This window comes from Argiope bruennichi, chromosome 6, assembly GCF_947563725.1.
Source record: "Argiope bruennichi chromosome 6, qqArgBrue1.1, whole genome shotgun sequence".
NCBI lineage: Eukaryota > Metazoa > Arthropoda > Arachnida > Araneae > Araneidae > Argiope > Argiope bruennichi.
Window position 1 is genome coordinate 19,184,119 of NC_079156.1, and position 24,632 is coordinate 19,208,750.

Genomic DNA, 24,632 nt, shown 5'->3' on the forward strand with positions numbered 1-24,632 from the left:
TAGTACCAATCACCCTCTTCCGTGTTCACGTTTTCGATGGCGTGAGCACTCAAACAGGCAGTCGGGGTAGACACAAGTTTTCTTTCGTTCCTTCAGCACTTCATCTTCATTGACTACTACATCTGAGAATGGCCATTGATCAGCAGGTAAATATAGCCAATCAGGGCCCTCCCACCATTTGGACTGCACTAGTTTCTTGGCAGAACAACCTCTACTTGGAAGATCGGCAGGATTAAATGAACCAGGCACATGTCTCCAATTTTCTTTGGAAGTCAAAGTTCTGATTTCAGCAACACGGTTTTGTACGAAGGTACTCCAAGCATCTTCTCTTTTTATCCAAGTTATCACTGTCGTTGAATCGGACCACAAATAGATTTTTTCATGTGGGATCTCTTTTGTGATAGATGAGGCAAGGCGTGCAGTGATTGTAGCAGCCAATAACTCTAGTCTTGCAATAGTGGTCTTCTTCTTTCCCGTTGGGGAGACTCTGGCTTTAGCACTTAACAACTGAACTTTGACATACTCACTCGTCTCAACTCGAAGAAAAACTACTGCTGCATAAGCATGCATGCTCGCATCACTGAAAAAATGCAAGGAACATTTCTCATTCGCATCACCAGTTTTTAAATGTCGAGGAATTTGCACCTTTTCGAGATGAAATATGTCTCTCATCCACTTTAGAAACTCTTCTCTAGTATTGGAGTCCACTTCTTCCTCCCAATTCAATTTTCGCTCCCAAGTTTTCTGTAGCAGAAGTTTTGGAAACAATGCAACAGGACAAGTTGCACCAATAGGATCGAAGATACGATGAGCTGCAGATAGAATAGTTTTCTTCATCACATTCTCTATACAAAATTCCTTCAGGCTGTTCATATTTATACCCAAAGTATCCAGACCTTTGTCCCACTGTAATCCTAAAACATTCGTGACAGGAGCGCTTCTATCCTTTAAACATGTGCTTTCCCAGCCTCTTAGTTGAAAACTTCTGTCAGCCATGACATTGGTCGCAACCTCAATGAAGAGATCAAGCTCTTTCTCGTTTGGCACACTTGTCATACAATTATCCACATAAAAACTCTGCATTAATAATTTTACCATCCTCTCTGGATATTTCTTATCTTGATGGTTTAAGACCTCTTGCAAGTGGTGCATAATAACAATTCCAAGCAAAAAGGGACCGCATGACACACCAAAAACTACACGACAATGTCTAAAGTACTTCAATTTACCATCTTCTCCAATCCACAGAAAACGCAAAAAATCTTTATCTGAAGGTGACAGACAAACTTGCAAAAAGGCCTTGCGAATATCAGCAATAACTCCAATTTTTTCCAACCGAAAACGATATAAGATATTTGGTATCAATTCAATCAAATTAACTCCAGTTTCTAAACAGTCATTGAGGCAAGGGGCACCTTTCTGTCTGGCGGAAGCATCGAATACAGGTCTGATTTTGGTGGTACTATTCTCCTTCAAAACAGGACGGTGTGGTAAATAATGTGCAGGGAGATTAACCTCGTCTTTAGTCACTTCTTCTATGATATCTTCTTCCAACCACTCTTTAAATACTGCTCCATAGGCTTCGAACAGTCCTTCGGTTTTAAGTCTCTTTACAACTTTGTGTAATCTCTTCTCAGAAAGTTCAAAATTGTCAGGAAGTGGAAGATGATCTTCAATCCAAGGTAAACTCACAATATACCTATCGTTCTCTATTTTAACTGTGTCTAAGAAATGCTGCCTCGCTGCTTCTTGTAATTCAATCGCCGTCTTCTTTTCAGATGGGTCTGTGATACCAAGAGAGTCAAGAATCCACAAATCTGTTATGCAAGCACTTGTCATGAGCATTGAAGTGATTAATAAGCTTGTATTCTCACTATTGGCACGTCCTATAACCTTCCAACCTAGCTTTGTTTCAATGGCAGTGATTCCATTTTTCAGTTGGAGATGGTTTCCGGTAATCAGCTTTCCTGCAACATCAGCTCCTATGAGAATTTCAATCGGATCATCCAAATATTCTGCCAAATGAATGTTGTAATCTCTAAGTTCTTTAAAATGTGACCCTCGTTTTCTAGACAATATTGAGTCACAAATCACTTCCTGTCCGAGCACTTCAAAATGGCAGCTATACTCCTCGGAAACGCTTGACAAATATATCATATATACATCATGTTGGCAGGTTGAGGTATTGGAACCACCGAACAGCGAGTGTTGTAAATACTCTCTCCTTTTGGCCTTGTAATTCATTTCTTCAGCTGTTGCTTTCAGAATATACGACCGCTGAGATCCAGAATCAATGATGGCTCGAGCTTTACGTTTAGTGGTTTCTCCTCTCACAAGAATGGTTAAAGTTTGTAGGAAAACATTGGAACATTTAGACAAGTTGGCCAGAGCTTCGTCGTGTTGTATCATTGATTCTCGAACTTTAATATCTGTAGGGACAGAGGAAGAATTGAGTTCTGGTGACAATGCTCTACACAAAAATAAATGATGCTTCTTCCCACATAATTGACAGTTGAACTTGGAACGGCACGTCTTCACTCCATGTCCCTCTCTCAAACACAAGAAGCAACAACGGGCCTTCTCTACAGCACTTTGTTTTTCATGCAAAGTCAGTTTAGAAGCATTTTTACAGTTCCATGAATTATGTTCCTCAGTACAAAAAATGCAAAGCTTCTTCTTATTCAGATTAGAGGCCAAAAGATCAGTTGCTGATGATACTCTTGTTTGAAACTTCTTCTCGTTAGATTCTCGACGACTGTTGGAAAAGCTTGATTTTTTAGGTTGATCAAAACTTTGGGAGGCTAACACAATTCTCTCTTCTCCCTCCACTTCATCCTGAAGAAAGTCTAAAAGCCGATCTAGATCATTACTTGGCATTTTCCTACATGAAGAGGTATCTTTTTCCTCGGTTGTTAAACTATACGTCACCTCCTCACTCACTCGTCTATGTGTAGTTCGGAATCGCTCCCAGGCCTTTAAAGTCTCGTCAGGGAGAGAAGATTCAACTAGAGGGAACAACATCGCAGCATATTTATCCTTGGTCACTCCCAAAGTCTCTAAAGCTCTTAGTTTTGTTTCTAATTGATCATACAGTTTACGTATGGGGATTTTTTGCAACTTTTGTTTTAATAGTACAATAGATAACAGATCTCTCACGTAAACCTCGACGAGCAACTCTTCTCTGCCATAGCGTAGCTTCAACTGTTTAACCGCTTTTTCATAATTTTCACCACCAGGGGGAAAACTTTTAATCAACTCGTCAGCGGGTGAACCTTTCTCCATAGCGTGTGCTAAATAAGCATATTTATCATGGTTATCGAGATTGGAATCGTTATCAATTTTTTGAAATTGTCCCCAAAAACACAACCAGTTCCTTATATTTCCATCAAAAGTGGGTAAATTGATTTTAGGATAATGCAATAAATTGTTCGGTGTAGTACTCACCGCTCCGGAAACAGTAGAAGCCGAAGAATGTTCTTTTTTCTCATCCAAAAGATCATGTAATTTATTTTCTAAAATTCGCCACTTATCAATATAGCTCTCTGAAATGTCGATTTCTTTATTGATATTTTCTTCAGTCTCTTCAGAAGCAAACAACAGTTCTCGAAATTCGTACTCACTCGCTACCATTAGTTTCGCTTTCTCTTCTACAATTTTTAATTTCAAAATTTTATCTTCGATAGTCAAATCATTTTCACAGTTCAAAAAATCACTATGAGCAATCGTAAAGAGTCTCCGATACTGTTTTCGAGAATTTTTTTGTTTCTCCATTACGAAAATATAACAAGCTCAAAAGTTATGACTTACACGAATCGTAGCAGATGTCCTGTCGCGGACGCCAGATGTCGGATATCGATCACCAAAAACTCTATTATGGATCAATATTCCTAGTTCTCAATACTCATGTGATGTAGTATATAAAACTCAATAACTCTTCAAACACTTACTAAAGCATTTAATCTACTTTAACTACATCTAATTACATTTACGGACATCTAAAACTACGACACACACAAAACGTTACATCAAAACATAAACATTAGAACAGAAGCCCGCCTAACAGAAGTTGCCAGATACAAGAATGATACAATAAAGTTTTTAAAAATAATCTCGTAACCAGTCAGTTTTCTACATATGTAATTATTATATATCGCATACATTTTTAAGCATTTCACTGTAAAGCAAAGCATAAAATAGTAAGTTTTCTAATGTATAACTAAACGAAATTTAGAGATTTGCATTTCAATTTAAACAGTTAAATAAAATCTTTATCCTACAAATCTTAGTTAAAAGCTAGAGAATACAAGGGAAAAAAATTTCATTTTTTATCAAGTTTGTTTATACATAAAAGAAGTTATTAAAGGAAAACAAGTAAAACTACAAAAAGTAAAAACATAGTTGTTTTTAAAGCAATCATATTAAACCGTATCTTATTTCTCTTATAATTTGTTCTGCCTAATTTTAAATTGAAATTTTTATTGAATATATTTTTATATTTCAAAAATACATCTTTCAAAATAATTGTAAGAATTTGTTTCATCAACTAATTATGCAATGATAAGACTCATAAAATTACAAAGCATTTTAAAATTTCTAAAAGAAAAACAATCTCGTTTCAAAAGTTATACAGCACTGTAATGCAAAACACAATTAATATTACATCATTCTTGTGGCTAATAATGCATGCAGAAATTATTTAATTTTATTCTAAAGTGTTTACTTATTTCCAAATCCTACTTTTTTATTTAATTATTTCTAATTCTAAAAAACTGATGATCAGTACTCTTCTCATACTTCGAACGAAATGATAAAAATCTCCATCGCCCAGAATTTCTTTCAAAGATGCCTAAGTCGGCATGTGTCAAAGAATTGCATTTATAATGTCCATTGTATTCGATATAAAATTAATCATTTTATAGTTTAATCTGCCAATACTATAAAGTAACATTTTCTTTTATACGAGTTAATGTTCATTTTTCTAAAAGAAAGCGATTTCATCGAGAAAGCATGTTTTATTTCTCAAAAGTGGATTTCAACTGCAAAAATGAATAGTGAACAGTTCATGAAGCAAAATTCGTGTTCTCGTCTCGAAAATTCCCTCTTCTACATATGATAAATAAAAAAATATATATAAAATTCAGTAGACACAAAATCACTTACACACATCTTCTTATATTTAAAGAAAAGGTGGAAAAATACAGATTAACCATGAGAAGAAAGATAAATATTTTTGCGGAAAGGTCTTGAAGGTATCTTCTTTATTGAATTCAATCGAAATCACATACCCCAGTAGATGGATGATGCACTGGAAAGAAAATGATAAAGTAGGAACAATCATAAGATAGTATACATAACAAAATAGATAGTTGTTAATAATATATAGAGCTAAAAATACATACTTTATAGAAAATGCTCAAAACGAAATGATAATTTTTTTGAAATGCTTTATTTGCATGTAATTAGAATTCTTAGAAAATCAGATTCATTGATTTAATTCAATTGTTGGAACAAATATTTAAAAATAATGGGAGCAAAAATATTTATATAATAACATCGTAGACACTACTTTGGTGTTAAAAGGCAATATGAATTCTATTTTCCTAATGGCATCGCCTTTTCTCACAATGCGTTTACTCGTTTTTTGCTGCGATTGATAGTTATACTCAAATATGGCGGCTCCCACCGGCGGATCTGGTATGTCCTGAATATATAATATTACAGTATAATTTGTTTTTTAACTATTGTATTTGCAGAAAAATAATTGATTCGTATATTTTCAAAGTATCTCATGATTTTTATTTCGTCTCTTGATTCTTTTGTAAATGAACATTACATTGTTTATGTCCATGAAGAATTCTTGTCATAAATGTCTTCCTGGATGAGTTATTGCGACTTTGTGCTTAATATACCAATATGTAGATGTATGTGTTTAAAAATAATTTAAATTTTAAGTGTATTTAATAATTATGCTGTTAGGTAGTATATAATGTTTGTATCGAGCCTTTAAGCTTGGAAAAAGAATCGGGTGTTAAAAATGCTTTGATTTAAACGTCCTTCATTATTAAGTTTTTTTTTAATTGAAATAATTAATGCTAGTCGTTTTGTATATTGTGTAAGAATTTTAAATTTATTCAACCGTGTAATCATAGTAAAAATTATATTCATTTATTTTATTTAAATCTTTAGAATTTTTCCTATATGAAACTAGTGATGTATGTAAAGAAATGATTATCTCACATGTCAAGAGATATTTTTCAAGAAAGAATGCATAATTGCTATCAGAACATCAAAGAACATTGTTACAATGAATTATTTATTTTCAGATCTATATGATATCAGAGTGGTATATACGTTTTATGATAAAGAATATTTTATCACCAATGTTGTTCAAAAACATTATAATCTAAAGAAGAAATGATCATCTAATTCTCAGATTCTATCGGAAATTTCCATGTATTGAAATTTTTAACAAAAAAATGGTAATATTTTTGTAATGTTTAAAATTTTATTAAAATTGTTCTCATACTTGAATGTTGAAAAAATTGTATATGCTAGCTTTCAATAATTAATGAAACTTACAGTCTTTGTAGAAAAAACTTTGTGCTAAAACGTGGATCAGGTTTGTTTGAAGATATCCTATGAATACAATTATATTTCATAAAACTAGGGTAGAAATACACTTCCTGTATATCTGTTCATTTATGTTGGTTTAACTATCTTTAAAAGCTTATTCTATTAGACATGAATGTTGTGAGAAATATCCCTCTACTAAAAATGTAAATTCTATACATTCATATAACTTTGTTCAGTAATGTTTCCTATTGTAATGATTATAATATTAAAAAAATTGCAACATAGTGTTTTATCACAGTAATTAGAGCTGTCTAGAGGAAAAGAAAATCGGATCATTAAATTATTACAAAATAAGCAAGATTCTTTTACTAAAAGTATTGTGTAATATGTTATTTTGGTTGCAATTAGAAATATATATGTAAATAATTGCTCTAAGTAACAGCAAAATATAGTACAAGAAACTGTAGAAATGTTTCTTCAAGGGGGATAAATATGAAACATTTTAAATTATAAATTTATTAAAGTTATTTCCTTGTGTATATGTGTATGTTAAAGCATTTATTACATTTTAAAAAATGAAGTTACTTCTCTGGTAGAATTATTTTTAAAAGTTTTATTTTTTCTAAGTTGTTTTTTTTAATTCTGGAATTTAAATTTATTCTTCTAATTTATAAAAATAAATAAACTAAATATTTTAAATCAATTAAAATGTTATTTTGCTTGACATTTGGATATGTAGTTGTGCTAAATTTATCATTATTATTATGGTAATTTCATTATTTTTCTGATTTATTATATTTTTACTATTTTCTTTGAAATAATGGAAGAAAATAGAAAGCATTCTAGCATTAATTATTCAAAGATTAGTATTATCTGAGGCTTTGGTTGTCTAATCTTGAATATTATTTAAATAAACTAATGAAGTTTAAATAAATATTACTATGGCTTCATCTGTATTACTGCAAATTAAACTAACACAAGAAAGAGCTTAAAATTTGCAACTGAATTATGAGAAGACTTACAACCTTAATTATCATTTTGGATACATGTATCTTCAACTGTTTATGAAATGAGATTTATGGTCTCCTTCCTTTTTGTTGTTTTTTGAATAATTGTATATCTTTGTTTAAAATTTTTCATGTAAAAACTATCTGGGTTATTAATATAATTTATCACTCTTTTGTAATTTAATTGTTGATAGCTAGACAAGAAATAATTGGACATATTTTGCTTGTTAGATAATCTTATTTAACGGGTTACAAGAAAGAGTTTAGTTATCTAGAATTGTCCAATCTGATCAAAATTATATTTAAAATTATCTTTTAAGATAATTGTAATCTAAAGCATTGCATTATTGATCCAAAGTTAAATTTTTATAGAAGTAAAATTTTTATTTTTCCTGAAAAATTTCATTCTTTTATAAGAGTATCTCTTAAGTCATTAAATATTCTAGTCTTTACCCTCATATATTTTCGACAAATTTGTTCAAACATCTTATTTTGTCAAATTGACATTTAATGCTTCTAATCAGTATGACTTTTATCCTGAGGTGTCTATCTATCATTATTAAGGTTATATATGATTATCTATTTGTGAAATGATGATCTCTGATAGAGCATTTTAAAACTTATATTTGCATTAATGGTTATTTCTTTCGTTGATTTTCAGTCTATTGGGATTATGTGTTATGCTTCATTTTACTCTTAAATTTAAACCAGTGTGATGAATTGGCATTGATTTAATTTTATACAGTTATCTATGCGTTTTTTTGAAATTAAGTTTCTTATAGTGAACTAAGAATCCATAAAATTGCCTTCAGTTCCCTATTGTATAACTTAATGTTCATTAATAAGTGTTTTTGGTCCTTATTAATTGACAGTGAAGGATTGGCAATTTGGTGAAGGTGCTTATTAATTAACGTAAGTTAGAAGCACGGTCATAAAATTGCAATGACACTTTTGTTTTGGTGTTATATTTGACAAGTTTTGGTTCTTTCACTGTTAATTAATAAATATTAAATTTAATTATCAATTCTGTCTATAATTTGGTTATTATATTGTTACTATAATGGATCCTAAATTATTTTTCAAACTAAATATTTTCAAAGTGGCAAACTGGTTTGCCTAAATTAATTGTTCCCAAAAATTTCCATTTAATATTTTGTTTAATGTGGTCTTAATGACTTCCTCGTAAAATAATTTTAAACTTCAAATTTTGCTAGACATGTAACTTGTGCTATTTTAATTAATAGCTATGCTCATTAAGACCATTATATTATGCATTTTAAAACTTATAGGGCAGTTCTTACGTGATGCACGGGACATTTACATGGGTTTAAATCAATAAATTTTACTGAAATTAAGGTAATGTTTTGAAAATTATGAGGTATAAGTCCTTAACTTGCACTTCAAAATGATATGCAATTTTTTTTTCTACATTTAAAAATTAAGCAAACAAAAAAAATTGAAATGCACGTGTGATGCACAGGATTCACAAAAAATCAGAATTTCTGATCATACTGGTATTAATATTAATTTCTGTGATGTTTCTTGGATTTACAGACTATAATTTTTTTTAATGAAAGAACAATCAGTGGATTGATGTGGTACTCAATATTAGTAAACATAAAATTTAATTAATAGTTTATGTTGATTTTTTGGCTGTGATGCACGGGACAAGTGTGATTTGTTTGAACACTCCTGAGATTTATAACATTTCTCGATATATTTAGGTTGTTATATTTAGAGAATACATGATAGGTGAGATACTAATAATGTATTCACATGATGCAGATATTTATTTACATAAAATAACTGCCAGAGTTCTTCAGCTAGACTTTGCTATGAATTATAGCTGTGAATATCAGAATGAAATTCAAAGCGTTCTTTGGTCTAGAAACAGTGTGACTTTATTCACAGCAACTGCATTCTCTCAGGATATTTGCTCAACATTTTTAATTTGTTCAGTTGCTTTATTCTGAACTGGAACCCGATTCAGATGAAAATAAACGACTGGAAGAAGTGATTTGGACTGATGGCCCATCATCTGAATTCAAGAATAAATTTGTGGCTCTTTTTCTACAAGAAGTTTGCTTTAAAAACCAGAAAACATTTAGCTGGAAATATTTTGCCACTTCCCATGGGAAGGGTGTTGTAGACAGTATTGGGAGAAGAGCAAAATCACTTGTTCGTCAAAAAGTTATGAGCAAGCAAACATCTTCTCACATTGTACAATCTGCTTCTGATTTTTTACTACCTGGTAAAAGTTCTAATGCCAGCAACAAAAGTTTTATTTGTTGAAGAAAGAAATATTCCACATAATAATGATGTATGGATTAATGCTGTGCCTATTTTGAACATTTCAAAGTTACACGGAATGAAATGCACACAAAATGATAGACTATCCCTCTTCCTAAATGCAGCTAACCCAATTATGTAGGAACAATCTCATAGTGATACCAACATAGAGATAGGAAACTGGATCTTGGTAAATTATGATGGTAAGGAATACCCTGGACTGGTAATTCAAATTATAGATGCAGAAACTGAAGTATCTGTGATGACGAAGAGCACAAATGGTGCATATTGGAAATGGTCTAAACATGAAGACAAACTGTTCTACGCACAGAATAACATAGTAAAAAAGATAAAAGCTCCTGAAATTGTAAATTCAAGAGAATACTACAGTTTTGCAGATTTATATTAAAGACAGATGATGCATGTTTTTGTAACAACAATCAATTAAATTGTATTTTTTAAAAATCCTGTTTTTTTATCATTTAACATAAATAAATATGTAAACACCAAAAATTTCTGAATGTCTTTTATTTTCCCCCTTTTTTAAACACTTATTTTAACATGAACAATGCACAGGACAAATTTAAAATGCTTATATTTTGAAAAATTATTAATATGAATTTGTCTTAATAATAGAATTTTTTTTCTTCTTAAAAGTACAAAGCAGATTAGAAATTATTTCTGTTCTGAAAAAAAAATTAGTACTGCTAGTAAAACTTATAGCAGTTTTAATGTGATGCGCAGGACATCCTTTAAGATATATCTAAAATCATGAATTTCAATTTGAAAAAATTAAAATGAAAGTAATTTCCTTTTTAAACTAAATAAAAATATACCTGTAGCTACTTTGAAAAGCCAAAAATTGAATAAAAGTGTAGAATATTTGTTTACAGACATTATTAAAGTGTACATGTATGAATTCAAAATTTTTTCAATATTGTAAGCACTATTTTTGACCTCTATGAACATATAAAAACAACAAAAAAAAAAAAACATGAATTAAATAGCTCAGACTGTGTGTTTAATTAATCTATAAACAAAAAAAAAAACAAATTTTATTTTTTGAAGGTATGGTTCACTTTTAGGAAAATCGCCCTAATATGTGTATAAAAACAAAACAGCAGTTATGAAAATAAAACTTTTAAAAATTATCACCATTATTTAGTTCTGAAATTAAAACTTAATTATAAACACAATAAAATTAAATATTTTTATAAAAGCATAGCCTTATATACACTAAAACCTTTGCCAACATGGAAAAAATAAGTAAATTTTTATATCTTGATCAAAACAATGGGAGAGGAAGCCGATAAAAAGATATTTTGTTTGTAAAGTATCTTTTAATTAAAGTAAAAAGAATTAAATGGCAAAAGGTATTATTGAAAAGATAATTTTGAGATAGCTCAAGTTTTTTTTTTTTTTTTGTAGTTCTGGGTAAAATGGTCTCGCTTCTTGAGTGCACATACATTATCCAAATTGATTGGCAGGATCTAAACAATATTGATTGGTGTTCATTTAAAAATTCTAGACATATTCATTCAAAACTTGTATTGCATTTCTTAATTTGAAGGTGTTTTTAAGAATTTTGTTAGTAATTTGATAATCATTACAGAGTCGGAACACATTTTTTCCAAGTTTAATTTTTAAAAATTATTTAAGGTTCATGATGGCATAATTTCAATTATCATTTTTTCCATAGGAAATATGTGAAATTATAAAGTAATTGAAATTATTACAAGGAAAATGTTTTATTAATTTCATTTTTTCATATTAGTGTGTTTTTAGTCATTGTTTAATGAACAAATGATTATTACATTCCAGTCTTGTCTTCAAGTTCAAGGTTTTATTCATCCACTTTTATTGTGTATGGGAAAGATTAATGATTATACAAAATTGTAGCATCTTAAGTACAGTGTTGTTCCAGGAGTATTATGGAAACAAAATATTGATATTACTCTTTTTAAAATCGGATATAGTGAAATGACATAAAATGATACTTTGCATTGGTTTTTGTATATCATTCCACAACTTTTTTTTTTTAAGGAACTTCTAAGTTTTTCATTTTGTAATGAAGTATGTTTATTTTTACATAAATTTTTTTTAAATCTGATATATAAAGATATAAATTAGGAATGTGGCTAGAGCTGTTCAAATATCAAGTAATTAATGGTAAATTTATTTATAAAATTTTTAGTAATCATGCCAGTTGTATTATTTTAATTTATTAGAATTATAAGAATCTGTATTTTTTTTAATGCAGCTAGAATGATAAGGTTTTATTTTCAATATCAATAGTTCATTTAAGATGATTAAATTTAAAATTTGAAAATCAACATTATGTTATGTTTTCATTATTTTGAAAAATGAAATACTGGAGCTATAAATAAAAAGCTATATCATAAAAATCCAATAAAATTTTTAAAAAGTAAACAATTAAAATATTTTTAAGAAGCATAATTAAAGCACAACTAAAGTGAATTATGAAATGAGATATATCGTAAATTAAACAGTAAAGATCAATTCAAATTGTAGTTTCAAGTGTTCTAGCTCTGCCTTTTCTCATTATTCTTTAAGCTATAACTTAAAAAAATGACAGATGAGTAGCTACTGAAAACAGTTGTATTAGAAAGGATTTGCAAGTTTAACTTTAAAAGAAATTATCATGACTTAAAGCAACTGTAATTTTAATGAGTTTAAATTAGAAGGTTAAAAGAAAGTTAAGAGATTTTATGATTAAAAAATGCCTAAAATAATACATGCAAATTACATTCTCCTTGATTTGATGTTTCTTAATATTTAAATCACATATAATATCAGAAGTATGAAAAAATTATTAAAAGTTCATTTGTTTTGATAATATTGGTAAAAAAAAAAATGGCTTTAAAAAATTATTTTTAAAGTATACATCTTTACTGTCCACTGTAACTTGACAAACTTTCTAAGTGTAATATTCTGTTCTGTAGAATTCCAATGACAAATGTGATCATATGTTTGACACTATATGGCCAAGAATGGCTCTTTCGCCATTAAAACCAACCGATGACAAATGTATGATGGCAGTCATTAGTATTTAAGAAGATAGCTTTGCAGCTTGTCCAACATCAATAGCATTCTTATTCTTTCGACTGCATTTGTATTTCTTTGTAAACATTAATGATGTAAATTTTTTTTTATTTCTAAGATATCTTCTTAACTATGAATAAATTTGTATGTAGGACAAAGTCTTGAATTTTTCCTGTCTATATGATAAAAAAAAATCTTATATCTGCTGCCTCAGCCTTGCATGAAGAATATTCGTTCTTTAAGAAATTTGTCATGAATTCTTTAAAACACATGCTCAATTGTTAGTAAAGTACAATAAAAATAATGGTGAATGGAATTTAAATTGACACTCAAAAATGAGTGAATGTTTGTAAAAATTATTGTTTATACAATTTAATAATCAGATCTGTTCTCAATTTCTGTATTGTATCTGCTCGAGTGTGTGTAGCTAAAAAGTGGAATTGTTTTGTTTGATTTTGAAGAAGAAGGGTTTTCCATAACTAATTTGTCATAAATTTTAAGCAAGATTTGATGCATTCATTGCCTTATTGCTTAAAAAGTTTAATAAAATTCAAGTCCAATGGTTCTTGTTGATCTCTGGCAGTACAATTTCATTCTTTTATTTGAATTTCCTAGCATATTATTTGCATAAATTACTTTTAAATAGCTGGAGATTTTTGCTCAAACGAATTTTGATTTTATTATTCAAAGCATTTTTTTTTTTTTTTGAAGATGCCAGCAATTTTCTTGGTATTTCATATTGATAGTAGAACTTTATTGTTAGCTATTCAATTTGCTTGGTATAAAATACCAAGTAAATTATCAATAAAATAAATTCCAGTGCAATCGGACTTTTTCAGATTTAATATATTTTTATGAAAAAATACTTAAATTATTCATATGTTTCTTTCTAATATTATTGAGTTTTGTTTTTCTTTGCTAGGTGTTGTAGTACCTCGTAATTTCCGTCTCCTGGAAGAATTGGAGCAGGGACAGAAAGGCGTAGGTGATGGAACAATCAGCTGGGGATTAGAAGATGACAGTGATATGACTTTAACTCAATGGACTGGAATGATTATTGGACCACCACGGGTAACTAATACTCTTGTATTATCAATAAGTGCTTTTTTTTTTTTAGCTAAGAAGTATTATATAACGTGTATTAGGAAGTAAAGTTGCTGCTTAATTCTGCATGAAATTAAATTTATTCATTTCATTTCTTTGAAAGTGGGAAATACATCATTTTCTGTTGCTTAGGTCATTATATTAATACTGTTACTGGGAGATACTGAAAAATGTTTTTAAGGTTTTTGTGTTCCTTATTTGAGTATGAAGAATTTCTTAAATTCTGCTGAGCATTTATTTGGCATAATTTTTTTTAACTAGTGAATGAAAATAGAAAATTTAATAATTAATTATGTGATTAAGAGTCTCCAACATATGGGATTAAATGGCTTTAAAATGTCTGTTATAAAGAAATTGTTATTCTACTGTTTTTAATGTGGAAAATCTCTTTAATTGCACTGAGTTTTATATGTACCAATTAGTATTAAATTATCTGCTCAATTTTGTTGACCAGTTGGTTTCACAAAATTATGGAACCCAAAAATTTCAATTCTATGTTTTATGTAACTCTTCCCTTAATGACTTCCTCAGTAAAATATTTTCAAACTATAAATTTTGATAGACATATCATTCTATTTTATAAGTCTTGCACTTTCTGTTAATCATGTAATGTATTTCCATTTTTCTTTTTTCCTTTTTTTATACATTGAATTTTATCAGAAAAAAAAAGCAACAATGCATAAAATTGAATAAAATTCAGATTGTTCACCTTTGCTTGAATTTGAAATTAAACAATATTAACCACAATAGCATTTCAGAAATATTATTAGAAGCATACCCTATAGTGAAACTTACTCAGGTCTTATTTAAATATAAATAGAATCTTTATATCTTGATCTAGCACTGAAAAAAAAACCTCAGGATGAAATGTTAATTCAGCCTGGTTTTTCTAGTTATTGTCTTAAAATATGGTTAAAATGTTTTTTAAGGGTTTAAAAAAAGTAAAAATTATGCAAGAAAAAAAAAACTGTTTTCATTGAAAAGATTAGATGATGTAAAAATCAATTTCGTGCTGAAATTGTTGTAGTAAAAAATGTCGATTTTTCTTAATTATTAAAGACATACATAAGTTTAAATCATTTTATGACTTCATTAAAAAAATGAATAGATAAATCTGTTAAAATTAATTCAAAATGAAGTGTATATGTTTAAGTTTTCTTCATTTATTGGGTATCAAATTAGTTACATAAAATCAAAATGTAGCTGATTTTTTTTTTTTTTTTTTTTTGTATGTGTTATCTTGACTGTAGATTATTATCAACGGTGACAGTGGCTTCATTTCTTTCTTCTTTCAGTACTGTCTCTTTTTAGCATGTGTAAATTAATGAGCATAATCATTTTGATAATATAGTTTTCCCATACTTAATGAATGCTGTAGTTGCTGTGTATATTTGTTTCAATTTTGATGTAATGAAACATAGTATACACTGTCTTTTCTTCAGAAGTAATCATTTTCAATTTTTTTTTTTTTTTTCAATCATCTCTTACCTGCATACTAACATCACCTGGACACTTTTAATATTATAAAAGTAGTGCAATTACTTGCTTCATTATAACTGGGTGCGAGAGACAAAATTAAGTTATCTCTTGTTGTTATTTTTTAAATTGTAAAAAGATTGTATAGATTTACTTTGTATTATAAATGATTTATCCACTTTTACTACAAAGTACTTTTTAAAATATGTTTGTATTTTTATTTGTAAATTCATGGCAAATGTAAAGAAAAATAATGAATATTAATGTTATGCTGATTAATGTAAAATTTCTGTTTCTGAAATCTTTAAATATGTTCACTGTTTGCTAAGAAGTCATAATTAAAGAGATATAACAAAAATTAGATGACTAAGTATAATTTTTTTCATATGTGCTCTTTTCATGTAATGATTTTTTTGATAAAGAAAAAGACTAAAATTGGGCATAGAGATATAACTTATGGTGAAGATGCATTAGTGCTTACGAGCAGTAGATTGTCAAAATTCAATCCAGCATGTATCATCATATATGTTGATTTGAGGCTGCATGAATATAATTTACTTAGCATCATTTATAATTTGGATTCAACACTATTTACAACTGTAAAAGTTGCATTATCAAAATGATAGTAGTGCTTGTGAAATTTTGTGAATATACGCATATAATTATAAATTATTTGAAACTTGGAAAATATAAAAATATCAGTACCAGTCTCTTAGAAGATTGAAACAAGCTGAGTAATTATTTATCATCTAAAGAATTTGTGAAGATATCAACTTGTGAAGATAATAATTTTTTTAGATATGCTTCTTTTTGTTGAGACAATTATTTAATTTTTTTTCTCTGAGCTAATTGTTTATTTGCTTTTTTTTTTTTTCCCCCTCCACAATCTTTGTCAGTAAGAATTAGCTTCTCCCACTTCCCACATCCCTCCTGTATGGATATTGTGGATTATTAGTAAAATAGTATTGTATGTACTCAAAATAAATATAATCTGAATTGGATCTACTTTTTCAAAAAAAAAAGTATCACTGATTTTAAATTCTTTTGCTTTTTAACTCATACATTTTCAAAAATTGTTATGTACATTTTCCTTCAAGCCTTATCTATTATGATTTATTCATAAAGAATGTATTTATAGAAATATTTTTCAAAACTTAAGTTATAAAAATATTATAATGTAGTATGTTTTAAAAATATAATAATGTGATTTGGGATGTAAATATAATAAGGTTTTTTTGGGGTACATTCTGATGTATTGCTTGTATTTTTTGGGGTACATCTTATTTATTTTTTCCTTTAGACACCTTATGAAAACAGAATATACAGTTTGAAAGTAGAATGTGGTAGTAATTATCCTGATGAACCTCCAACTGTTAGATTTATATCTAAAATTAAGATGACTGGTGTTAGTGAAAGCTCTGGCACTGTGAGTATAATCCTTTATTTTATTTTTTTTGCGTTGTTTTAAAATGGAATAAGGGAATTGTTGTTTTCTCACAATAAACTTATTATAACTTCTAAGTTTTATGAAATAAAATAAATTGTGCTTTAAAATTAGAATATTCTTTTTTTTTTTTTTTTTTCTTTTTCTTTAACTTCTCTAATATGTTTGTTGTGAATACCACTCTTTTTTAAATCCTTTTTCAACATAAACAATCCAGGTGTTTCTATGCCATCGCCTTTACTAGATTAGTAAACAATAAATTTGAAAAGTAAAATAAAATTAACAATATAAAGCTTGCTGTTCTGTTTCTGCAAATCATATTGATATAAGAATAAATGTTGCAAGTATTATTACATTTTTGTAATTGTTTTTTTTTTTTGTTTTTTTTTTTGTTTTTGTTTTTTTATCAAAGGAATTTAGATACAATTTTTAGTAAAGGTATTGGGGGGGGGAAAAATTAGTGCAGAATTGCACAGAATTTGGTTTTATTTAAAATAATCCATTAAAATGAATTTAACGTAAAATATATATACTTTGCATTATTTGCAATACCTAATTCAAATGGTGGAATGATGGCATCTGATAGGTGAATGATTAAAATTTTTTTCTTTCCAGAATAAAACTATTAGAACAGACTGGTTTTTTAAAAATCATATATATTATTAGATTGTAGTTATAAAACATTCTAGCCTTTCATTACCAGGTGAAAAATTAATAAAATAATAAAGAATTTCTGATAGTGCAATAATTAGTCTTTAGTATTAATTTGAAGCCAATTTTGTTCTTAGCTTCATATGAAAATTTATCATGATGATGATGTAGCTTTATGTGTTACATTCTGTCAAAAAAAAAAAAAAAAAAAAAATCTGAACTCATCTTATTGCTGGCAGTGTACAGAAGTTAAAATCAAGGAAAACATTTTTATTATTGAAACCACTTTAAAATGTATGTAAATTGTTCTGGCATCTGGACCCATTTTTGTATTTTCATGTCATCTTAGATAGTCTGAATTACGCTGGAAATTTTTTCTTTTATATTACATTTCATTTATATTTAATTAATTGATTGGATCATTTAACTATAACCTTTTTTGTTAGTTTTCAAACAATGTATACCGAAAGATATGATAAAAGAATTTCTTAAAATTTGAAACCAAAACTTTATTTATTCATGGAAAGAAATTTTTAAGCAAAAGTAAGCAAACTTATTTATAATTCTTAATATTCAACCCTTTATGGTTAAAAAAATAAACATGTTGATTTATAGTTCCTTTTTTTTTTTTTTTTTTTTTTTTGAAATAATTAAAATTAGATTGACAGTGGTGATATTTTGACGTCATGATATTGTACTTTATTTTTATGTTTAATTTAAAAATAAAAATGATCAAATCTTTACAAAGTAATGCTTAAATAGTCAATATGAAATTTTTAAAAAAAAGTCATCAAAATTATTTTTATAGAAAGTAAAAAATCTTAAGCAGCTGTTTGTTTTTTTAATTATTATTATTTTATTTCTTTTGAAAAATATCTTTATTATTAGTCTTATTTTGCCTTATTTAATATATATATATATATATTAAAAATGAACTTTGGTTTTTGTGATATATTACAAAATAAAACATAATATTTTGCCCAATTTTAATTACTGGAGGGATCTCACTAATTAATTATGTTACTTTGAATGTGTATCTAAAATCTGTTAGAATACACTTTGTTTATTGTTTTGCAGTATTTTCATTTTGTGTGATAAGATGCAAATCATCAAAGTCAGTTGGCATTAATTACTAAATCAATCCTATTAGTTTCTGAATGAAAAGCTGACTACTGAAGGCTTCTAATGACATATAATTTTTGAGATAAATTTTCATCAACAGTAAATTAAGATATGGAAAAAATTTTATATACGTTTGCATTCAATTATCTATTTTCTTTTCTTATAATAAATTACAAATAATAAAATGGATTTATACTGCTTTGAATTTATTTCATTTTTTAAGTTGACATATTTAATCCTTTTTTAAATTTATTATTTAACTTGATTCGTTCATATTTTTATATCTGTATTCATTCATACTTTCTTCAGTAAATTTTCAAATAAAAAATTACTACTATTTTATAGATTGCGAAATTTCTGTTATTTTTTTTGCAATCCTAATAAAAAATATGTGTGAAAAAAAAAACAGTTTCATTGGAATGCAAGAAAAATTGAGTCTAATTGCAAAATCAATTATTCAGTACTTTCTCTTTGTATCATAATAATTTTGAAAGAAAGAAAAATACGAGTATCAAATTATTAGTTTTAAAGTAGTGTTCAAAGGACTACTGTATATTCTATCTTGTTTGGAGATATTTTCCTCCCGGTTGCATTTTATATAATTATGATGCCCCCTTAAAATAATGAGAAGTTGGCTGGCAGATGCTTTAGAATTTTGCCGTGTATTTTTGGAGACACCATGCAGAAACGGCTGATTTTTTTTAAGGCCTTAAATAATAAATTTTTCAGAAGCTCCTTTTAATTTTTGTTTCCAAGATCTTAAAAAAAAAAATCATCCAATACCTAATTTTTCCCTTACTTCTGCACCCAGCTTGAAAATTTATGAAAGTAAGAAATGATCTATATTTTAAAATTGAAAATTCCAGTTAATTTTCATAAAGTTTGCTGTGTATGTAAAAAATAATTCACTGAATGCAGATTTTAAAACACGTTAATTTTCCTGGAAAGAATATTTTTTATTTAAAATTACCTTGCCAAACATTTATTTTGAAGATGCTAAAATATATCTTAGAAAGAATCACCACTTCAGAGTAGTTAGATGCTTAAGTTAAATTGATCCCAGAAAATTGAAATCAAATAGTTATGACAGTTTAGCATATTTAAAAAAAAAAAATGCAATTATATAATTATTGAGTTTAATTCTTTTCTATGTTAAAGTTGTAAAATAGTAATACCAACTTCTTAATTTCAAATATATGATAAATCAGAAACTGTTTAAATAGTTTTTCTTTTTCTATGGGATTTAGGAAAAGATAAAATCATTAGCAAATTATGGTAAATAATACATAAACTATTAATATTCTCTTCTGAGTAAGGTGATGCAAAAAGGGAGTTATTACTGTAATAAAAAATCAAAACTGAAAATCTGAAAGAACAAACTTTTATAGCCGAACATGAAATACTCATATTGCCTTGAAATCACAAAAGAACTAAAATTGTCTGTTGCAGGATCAAAACAAATACTTGGAATACCCTGAAAATTAAGAAAAGAAAGAAAAAAAAAGACTCTAAACTCAAAGAAGGAAGGGTTTCTTAAGGAACTAAATATGGAAAAAAAAAAAATGTTTATTTGTAGAATTGAAAGATAGAAAAATTATTAGAGGAAGCTCAGCCGACAAATGATCTATCAATCTATCCATTTTCCCTTTCAACAAAAAAGGAGGGATCAGAATTAGAGTGCAGAAAAGTTTAAATATAATGCTTAATGATTTGGGAATAAAAATAAAAATAAAAAAAAACATCTCTCCCACACACAATAGTATTTTTTGTACCTGGTACATTTTTGTATATTCAACCATGAAAAGTTTTTTGAATCCTGAAAAAAAAGTGAGATTTTTATGGTGTTCATTTGTTTGAAACTTTATTGTAATGTAGAACGAAAATTCATGTTCAACTATTTTGTAACAAACTTGCTAAATTAGTTAATGGTACATCATTTTATTGGAAATCTTAAAAATAGTGAGAGTAGCCTTGGGGGAGAAAAAATCTGAAATTCTTGAGCAGAAACTGTAGGAACCCTTTTAAGATATAAGAGGGGGAATTCAAAGTAATGCATTTAAGATGTGAGTAATTTTAAAAAATAGCCTATAGATGTGTGATAACGGAACCATCATTAAGTTTCTCATTTTTTAATTTATGATATTTTACATATTGAACTCCTATTCTTTTAAAGCTCTATGCATATCAATAAAATTCTACTTTGAATTTTTCCTTGGGGTTTACAAAATTAAAAAGAAATTAACATTGATGATTAAAATAATTAAAAATTGACATTAATGTATTAAATATAAAAATACTTTCTAATAGTTTATAATTTTGATCTAAAAGTTTACTTATTATAACATGAAGCATTTTGTTTATTAATAAATTTCAAATATTAGTCTTATTAATACCTTGATAAGTGGTTTTTATATGTTCTTGTATGGACAAAATAATAATGATATTGAGTTTTAAGTTTTCTTCATGCTAATGTTCCAAAGGAGCATCTAAATATAATTTGAATCGCAAAAGATTTTGAATATTGATGGAAGATAATTATTTTTTTAAAAAGAATTTATCAGTAAAATTTTTGGATTGAAAAAAAAAAAGTTTGAAATCTGAACCATAATTTTTGATTATTTTATCTACTCATTAGAGCAGGTAAAGTAATATGGTTAAATCAAAATTTTAATATTCTTTAAAAATATATTCCATTTCATATTTTTCCTATTATAGTCTAGAAAAATTAAGAATTTCAAATCATTTCATTATATTTAAAATGTTCAGTATTATTTTGAATACATTGGAAAGTTATGAAGGTGCTTAATATGTTTATATTAAAAGTTCATGTACTTGCATTGAGTGTTCTCTTAAGTTGTTATTTGTTTACCTTTATCGCTGGTAAGCAAAAGCTTATTTGGCAAGTTAGCCATTTTAGTTACCAATAATTGTCAGTTATTCAGTTCTTGACAAGTTTTTTTAATTGAAGACATGTGACCATTTCTAAAATTTGTTTTCTTCTAATTAGGTGGATAAAAGAAGCCTTCCTGTATTAAGTCACTGGCAGAGAAACTACTCCATTAAAACAGTCCTTCAAGAGCTTCGGAGAGCAATGACTTTAAAAGAAAATCAAAGGCTAAGTCAACCTCCTGAAGGCTCTGCTTTTTAGCCTCCATGCACATAGTATGGGTTCGAACGACTATTCTGTTTGTTGCCAGGCATTCCGTTGCTTGGTACTTTTTTTGCCCAAGTGGACTACAGGAAGTAAAAGATTCAAGTCTTTTTGTACATTAAATGCTTTACACTACCTTGTTGGGCTCCCTCCACTGCTCTATGTGGACACTGCAGATTGTCTTAATTATGAAAGCAAGGTACTAGTAAATGCAATTAATCAGCTTTAAATAAAAGAAACCTTATGGGAAAATAAATAAAAAAAAGTTATTAAAAGTTCACACATGCATTAGCACGCGATTTTGCGAATGATACTTAAAACTATTGTGCCTTTTGTTCTTGCATATACTGTAGATATTAAAAGGCACATTGGCTAAGATGTAGCTGTTATTTTTAATTTTTACATTTTCATTTTGAGATGAAGAATGCCATACAAAAAAAAAAGCTGTAATTAAAAATTTTATATCGGTGTATGTACAATTTCGTGTGCTTGCATGTTATTTCTCTTCACATATGTATTCCTTTCAAACCAAGTACCAATATTTTTTTTTCTATGACTGTTTAAATTATGATTATGATAGTTTTTATTTAACAAATTGTATTTGTGTCATGACACATTTATGTTGGATTTTTTTTGTTTCAAGTATGTTTTAACTAAGATTCCAGGATCCATTAATGAAATGTATGGAGCTTCTCTCGTCTTGGTTTTCATGATGGATTCATCATCTGATTACACTGAAAAGACTTCGAATAAAAGTTTAATTTTAATAAATTAGTTTTCTTACCTCTATTGTGTGCTTTATTTTGTACAAAGAGAATATCATGCATCCTTCAATATCGTTGGTTGCTTAAATGCTCTACATTCAATGAAATCTTTGTAGATAATTTGTTTAATGAGAATATTAGCATGTTTTAGGTTAGAAAAGCCCTTTCAGACCCTTTATGATAAATATTTTGGAAATAATTATTAAATACTGGAGCATTTCAGTATATAACTTGGCATTCTATGAGCCATTGCTTTTCTAATAGCATTTCATATCTAATATTTTTTTTTATGAATATTTCAATTTTCACCTCTGAATGGCAAACTGGAAAGCTATTTTCTGCACCAAAATGTTTTGCTGAACTTTAAATTGTTGATAAACGTACTGCAATTCCTAATCTTAAAATCCTCTCTCTAGAAAGAGGACTTTTTAAGCAACTGTGAAATATTGTATTTGAATTTAAATTTTTAATAATTAAAAACTAACTAATTTCAAAATGTGAATTTGCATGGCTATTCATTCGCATTTATACACTGAATTATTCGAAATTAGGTTGGTCCTTTGTAGTAATTTTCTAGATTTTTAAAATAAGGTAGCATCCATCTCTGATATATTGTATATTAATTTTAATTAAATCTTATGGACTATTTCAGATTGTATGAAAAATTTCATGATAGTAACTTCTCCCCCACTCCCTTCAAAGAGAAGTTTCATCTAAATTGAAGACTGCTGCTATTTTTATATTATTGTTGCATTTGAAATTTTTTAAGCTTAGGAATGAAATGGACCAAAATCATGTAAATATCTTCTAAAAGTCTTAAATAACTTTAAAAGCCTTTAGTCCTTGGGAATCGTTTATAAATATTTTGAAAATCAATTTTCTTTAGTTTCATATCATAATCTATAATTATAAACTCAATTTTTTTTAAATGAAAGAATGAGGCTGGATTTTTAAATTAGACTATATATTATGCAACTCGTATTATAACCCAATAGATTGTGGGTGAAAAAGAAATAATCGGGCATAAAATTAGACCAAGTTCTTTTCAACAACCAAAACAGATTATTTTTAGCAATTAAAATAGAGTACATACATATTGTTTTTTCAACATAATGCATAATTCTTCAGCAAGGGAGTGTATGAATTGTGCTTGATATTTTGTTTTTGTGTTGAAGATTTATCCTTGGCTAAACTGTACCAAGTAAATGATATTTAAAGCAAATAATGTGAGATTATTAAAAATATTTGAAAGTTATCTGGAGGAAAAAATCAATTGATATTGTTAAAAACTGAGAAAAAAGAAATGCAACTACATTTCAGAAACAGTATAAGATTGATAATTTTTTACTCCTTAACTCTTTCCACCAAAGAGGTCACAATTCCACCAGAGGTCTGCCAAGGAGGTCAATTTCTAAATTTTTTTTATGTCAAAAAGAAAATCCACTTTGTTGTTCAAAGGAAGAATCTTATTTTCTGTCAGAACTATAGATAATATTGGGATGAAATTTGGCTTTTATAGGATTAATTGTATTTAACATATCCAAAAAAAATGTTTAATGAATTTTTTTTAAGTTCTTAAAGATTGCAATTTTAACAAATCAATTAATTGGTCAATCAAATTCCTTCAATATCCTTAAGATATTAATTCATAATTTAGTCTAACAAGGGGAGGGTATGAACTGGAAAATTGAGTTCAAGATGTGATTTTGTATGATAGTAGTATACCTTTAGGTTGTTCATTTAATAAAATTTTAAAGCGAAATAGTTAGCCACTTCCGAGAAAATAATCCTCAAACTTTGGGCATAGCTTAAATATTTGTAATTTGCAACTGTTGTTGAAAGTCTTGACGATGCTATCGGAAGAGCATTCTGAACGTGTTTCTGTCTCTCTATAATTATAATTACAATTCCAATACCATGTGAATGAGCATAATTTTGCATTTAACAAAATTAGTAACATGTCAAACTAAAAATTAATGATACATTAA

General features: G+C 27.8%; 2 protein-coding genes across 2 annotated transcripts; one reads left to right on the top strand and one right to left on the bottom strand.

The window, feature by feature from the left end:
* Positions 1-9: 9 nt before the first annotated feature.
* On the bottom strand, positions 10-3,771 carry LOC129971344 (uncharacterized). Its single transcript, XM_056085015.1, has one exon. The coding sequence runs from the start codon at positions 3,769-3,771 to the stop codon at positions 10-12; it is 3,762 nt and encodes a 1,253-aa protein (XP_055940990.1).
* A 1,814-nt stretch (positions 3,772-5,585) lies between these two features.
* On the top strand, positions 5,586-22,667 carry LOC129972755 (ubiquitin-conjugating enzyme E2 variant 2-like). Its single transcript, XM_056087006.1, has 4 exons — positions 5,586-5,694; positions 13,855-14,003; positions 16,813-16,938; positions 21,737-22,667. Exons 1-4 carry the CDS (start codon positions 5,670-5,672, stop codon positions 21,875-21,877), a joined length of 441 nt encoding a protein of 146 aa, XP_055942981.1. The 5' UTR covers positions 5,586-5,669; the 3' UTR covers positions 21,878-22,667.
* The last annotated feature ends 1,965 nt before the right edge of the window (positions 22,668-24,632 follow it).

Excerpts from the sequence above, each read along its gene's own strand:
- LOC129971344 (XM_056085015.1), bottom strand. The coding sequence starts at position 3,771 with ATGGAGAAACAAAAAAATTCTCGAAAACAGTATCGGAGACTCTTTACG.
- LOC129972755 (XM_056087006.1), top strand. The coding sequence starts at position 5,670 with ATGGCGGCTCCCACCGGCGGATCTG. Across the intron at positions 5,695-13,854 it reads GGCTCCCACCGGCGGATCTG|GTGTTGTAGTACCTCGTAAT; the intron begins GTATGTCCTGAA and ends TTTCTTTGCTAG. Across the intron at positions 16,939-21,736 it reads TTAGTGAAAGCTCTGGCACT|GTGGATAAAAGAAGCCTTCC; the intron begins GTGAGTATAATC and ends TCTTCTAATTAG.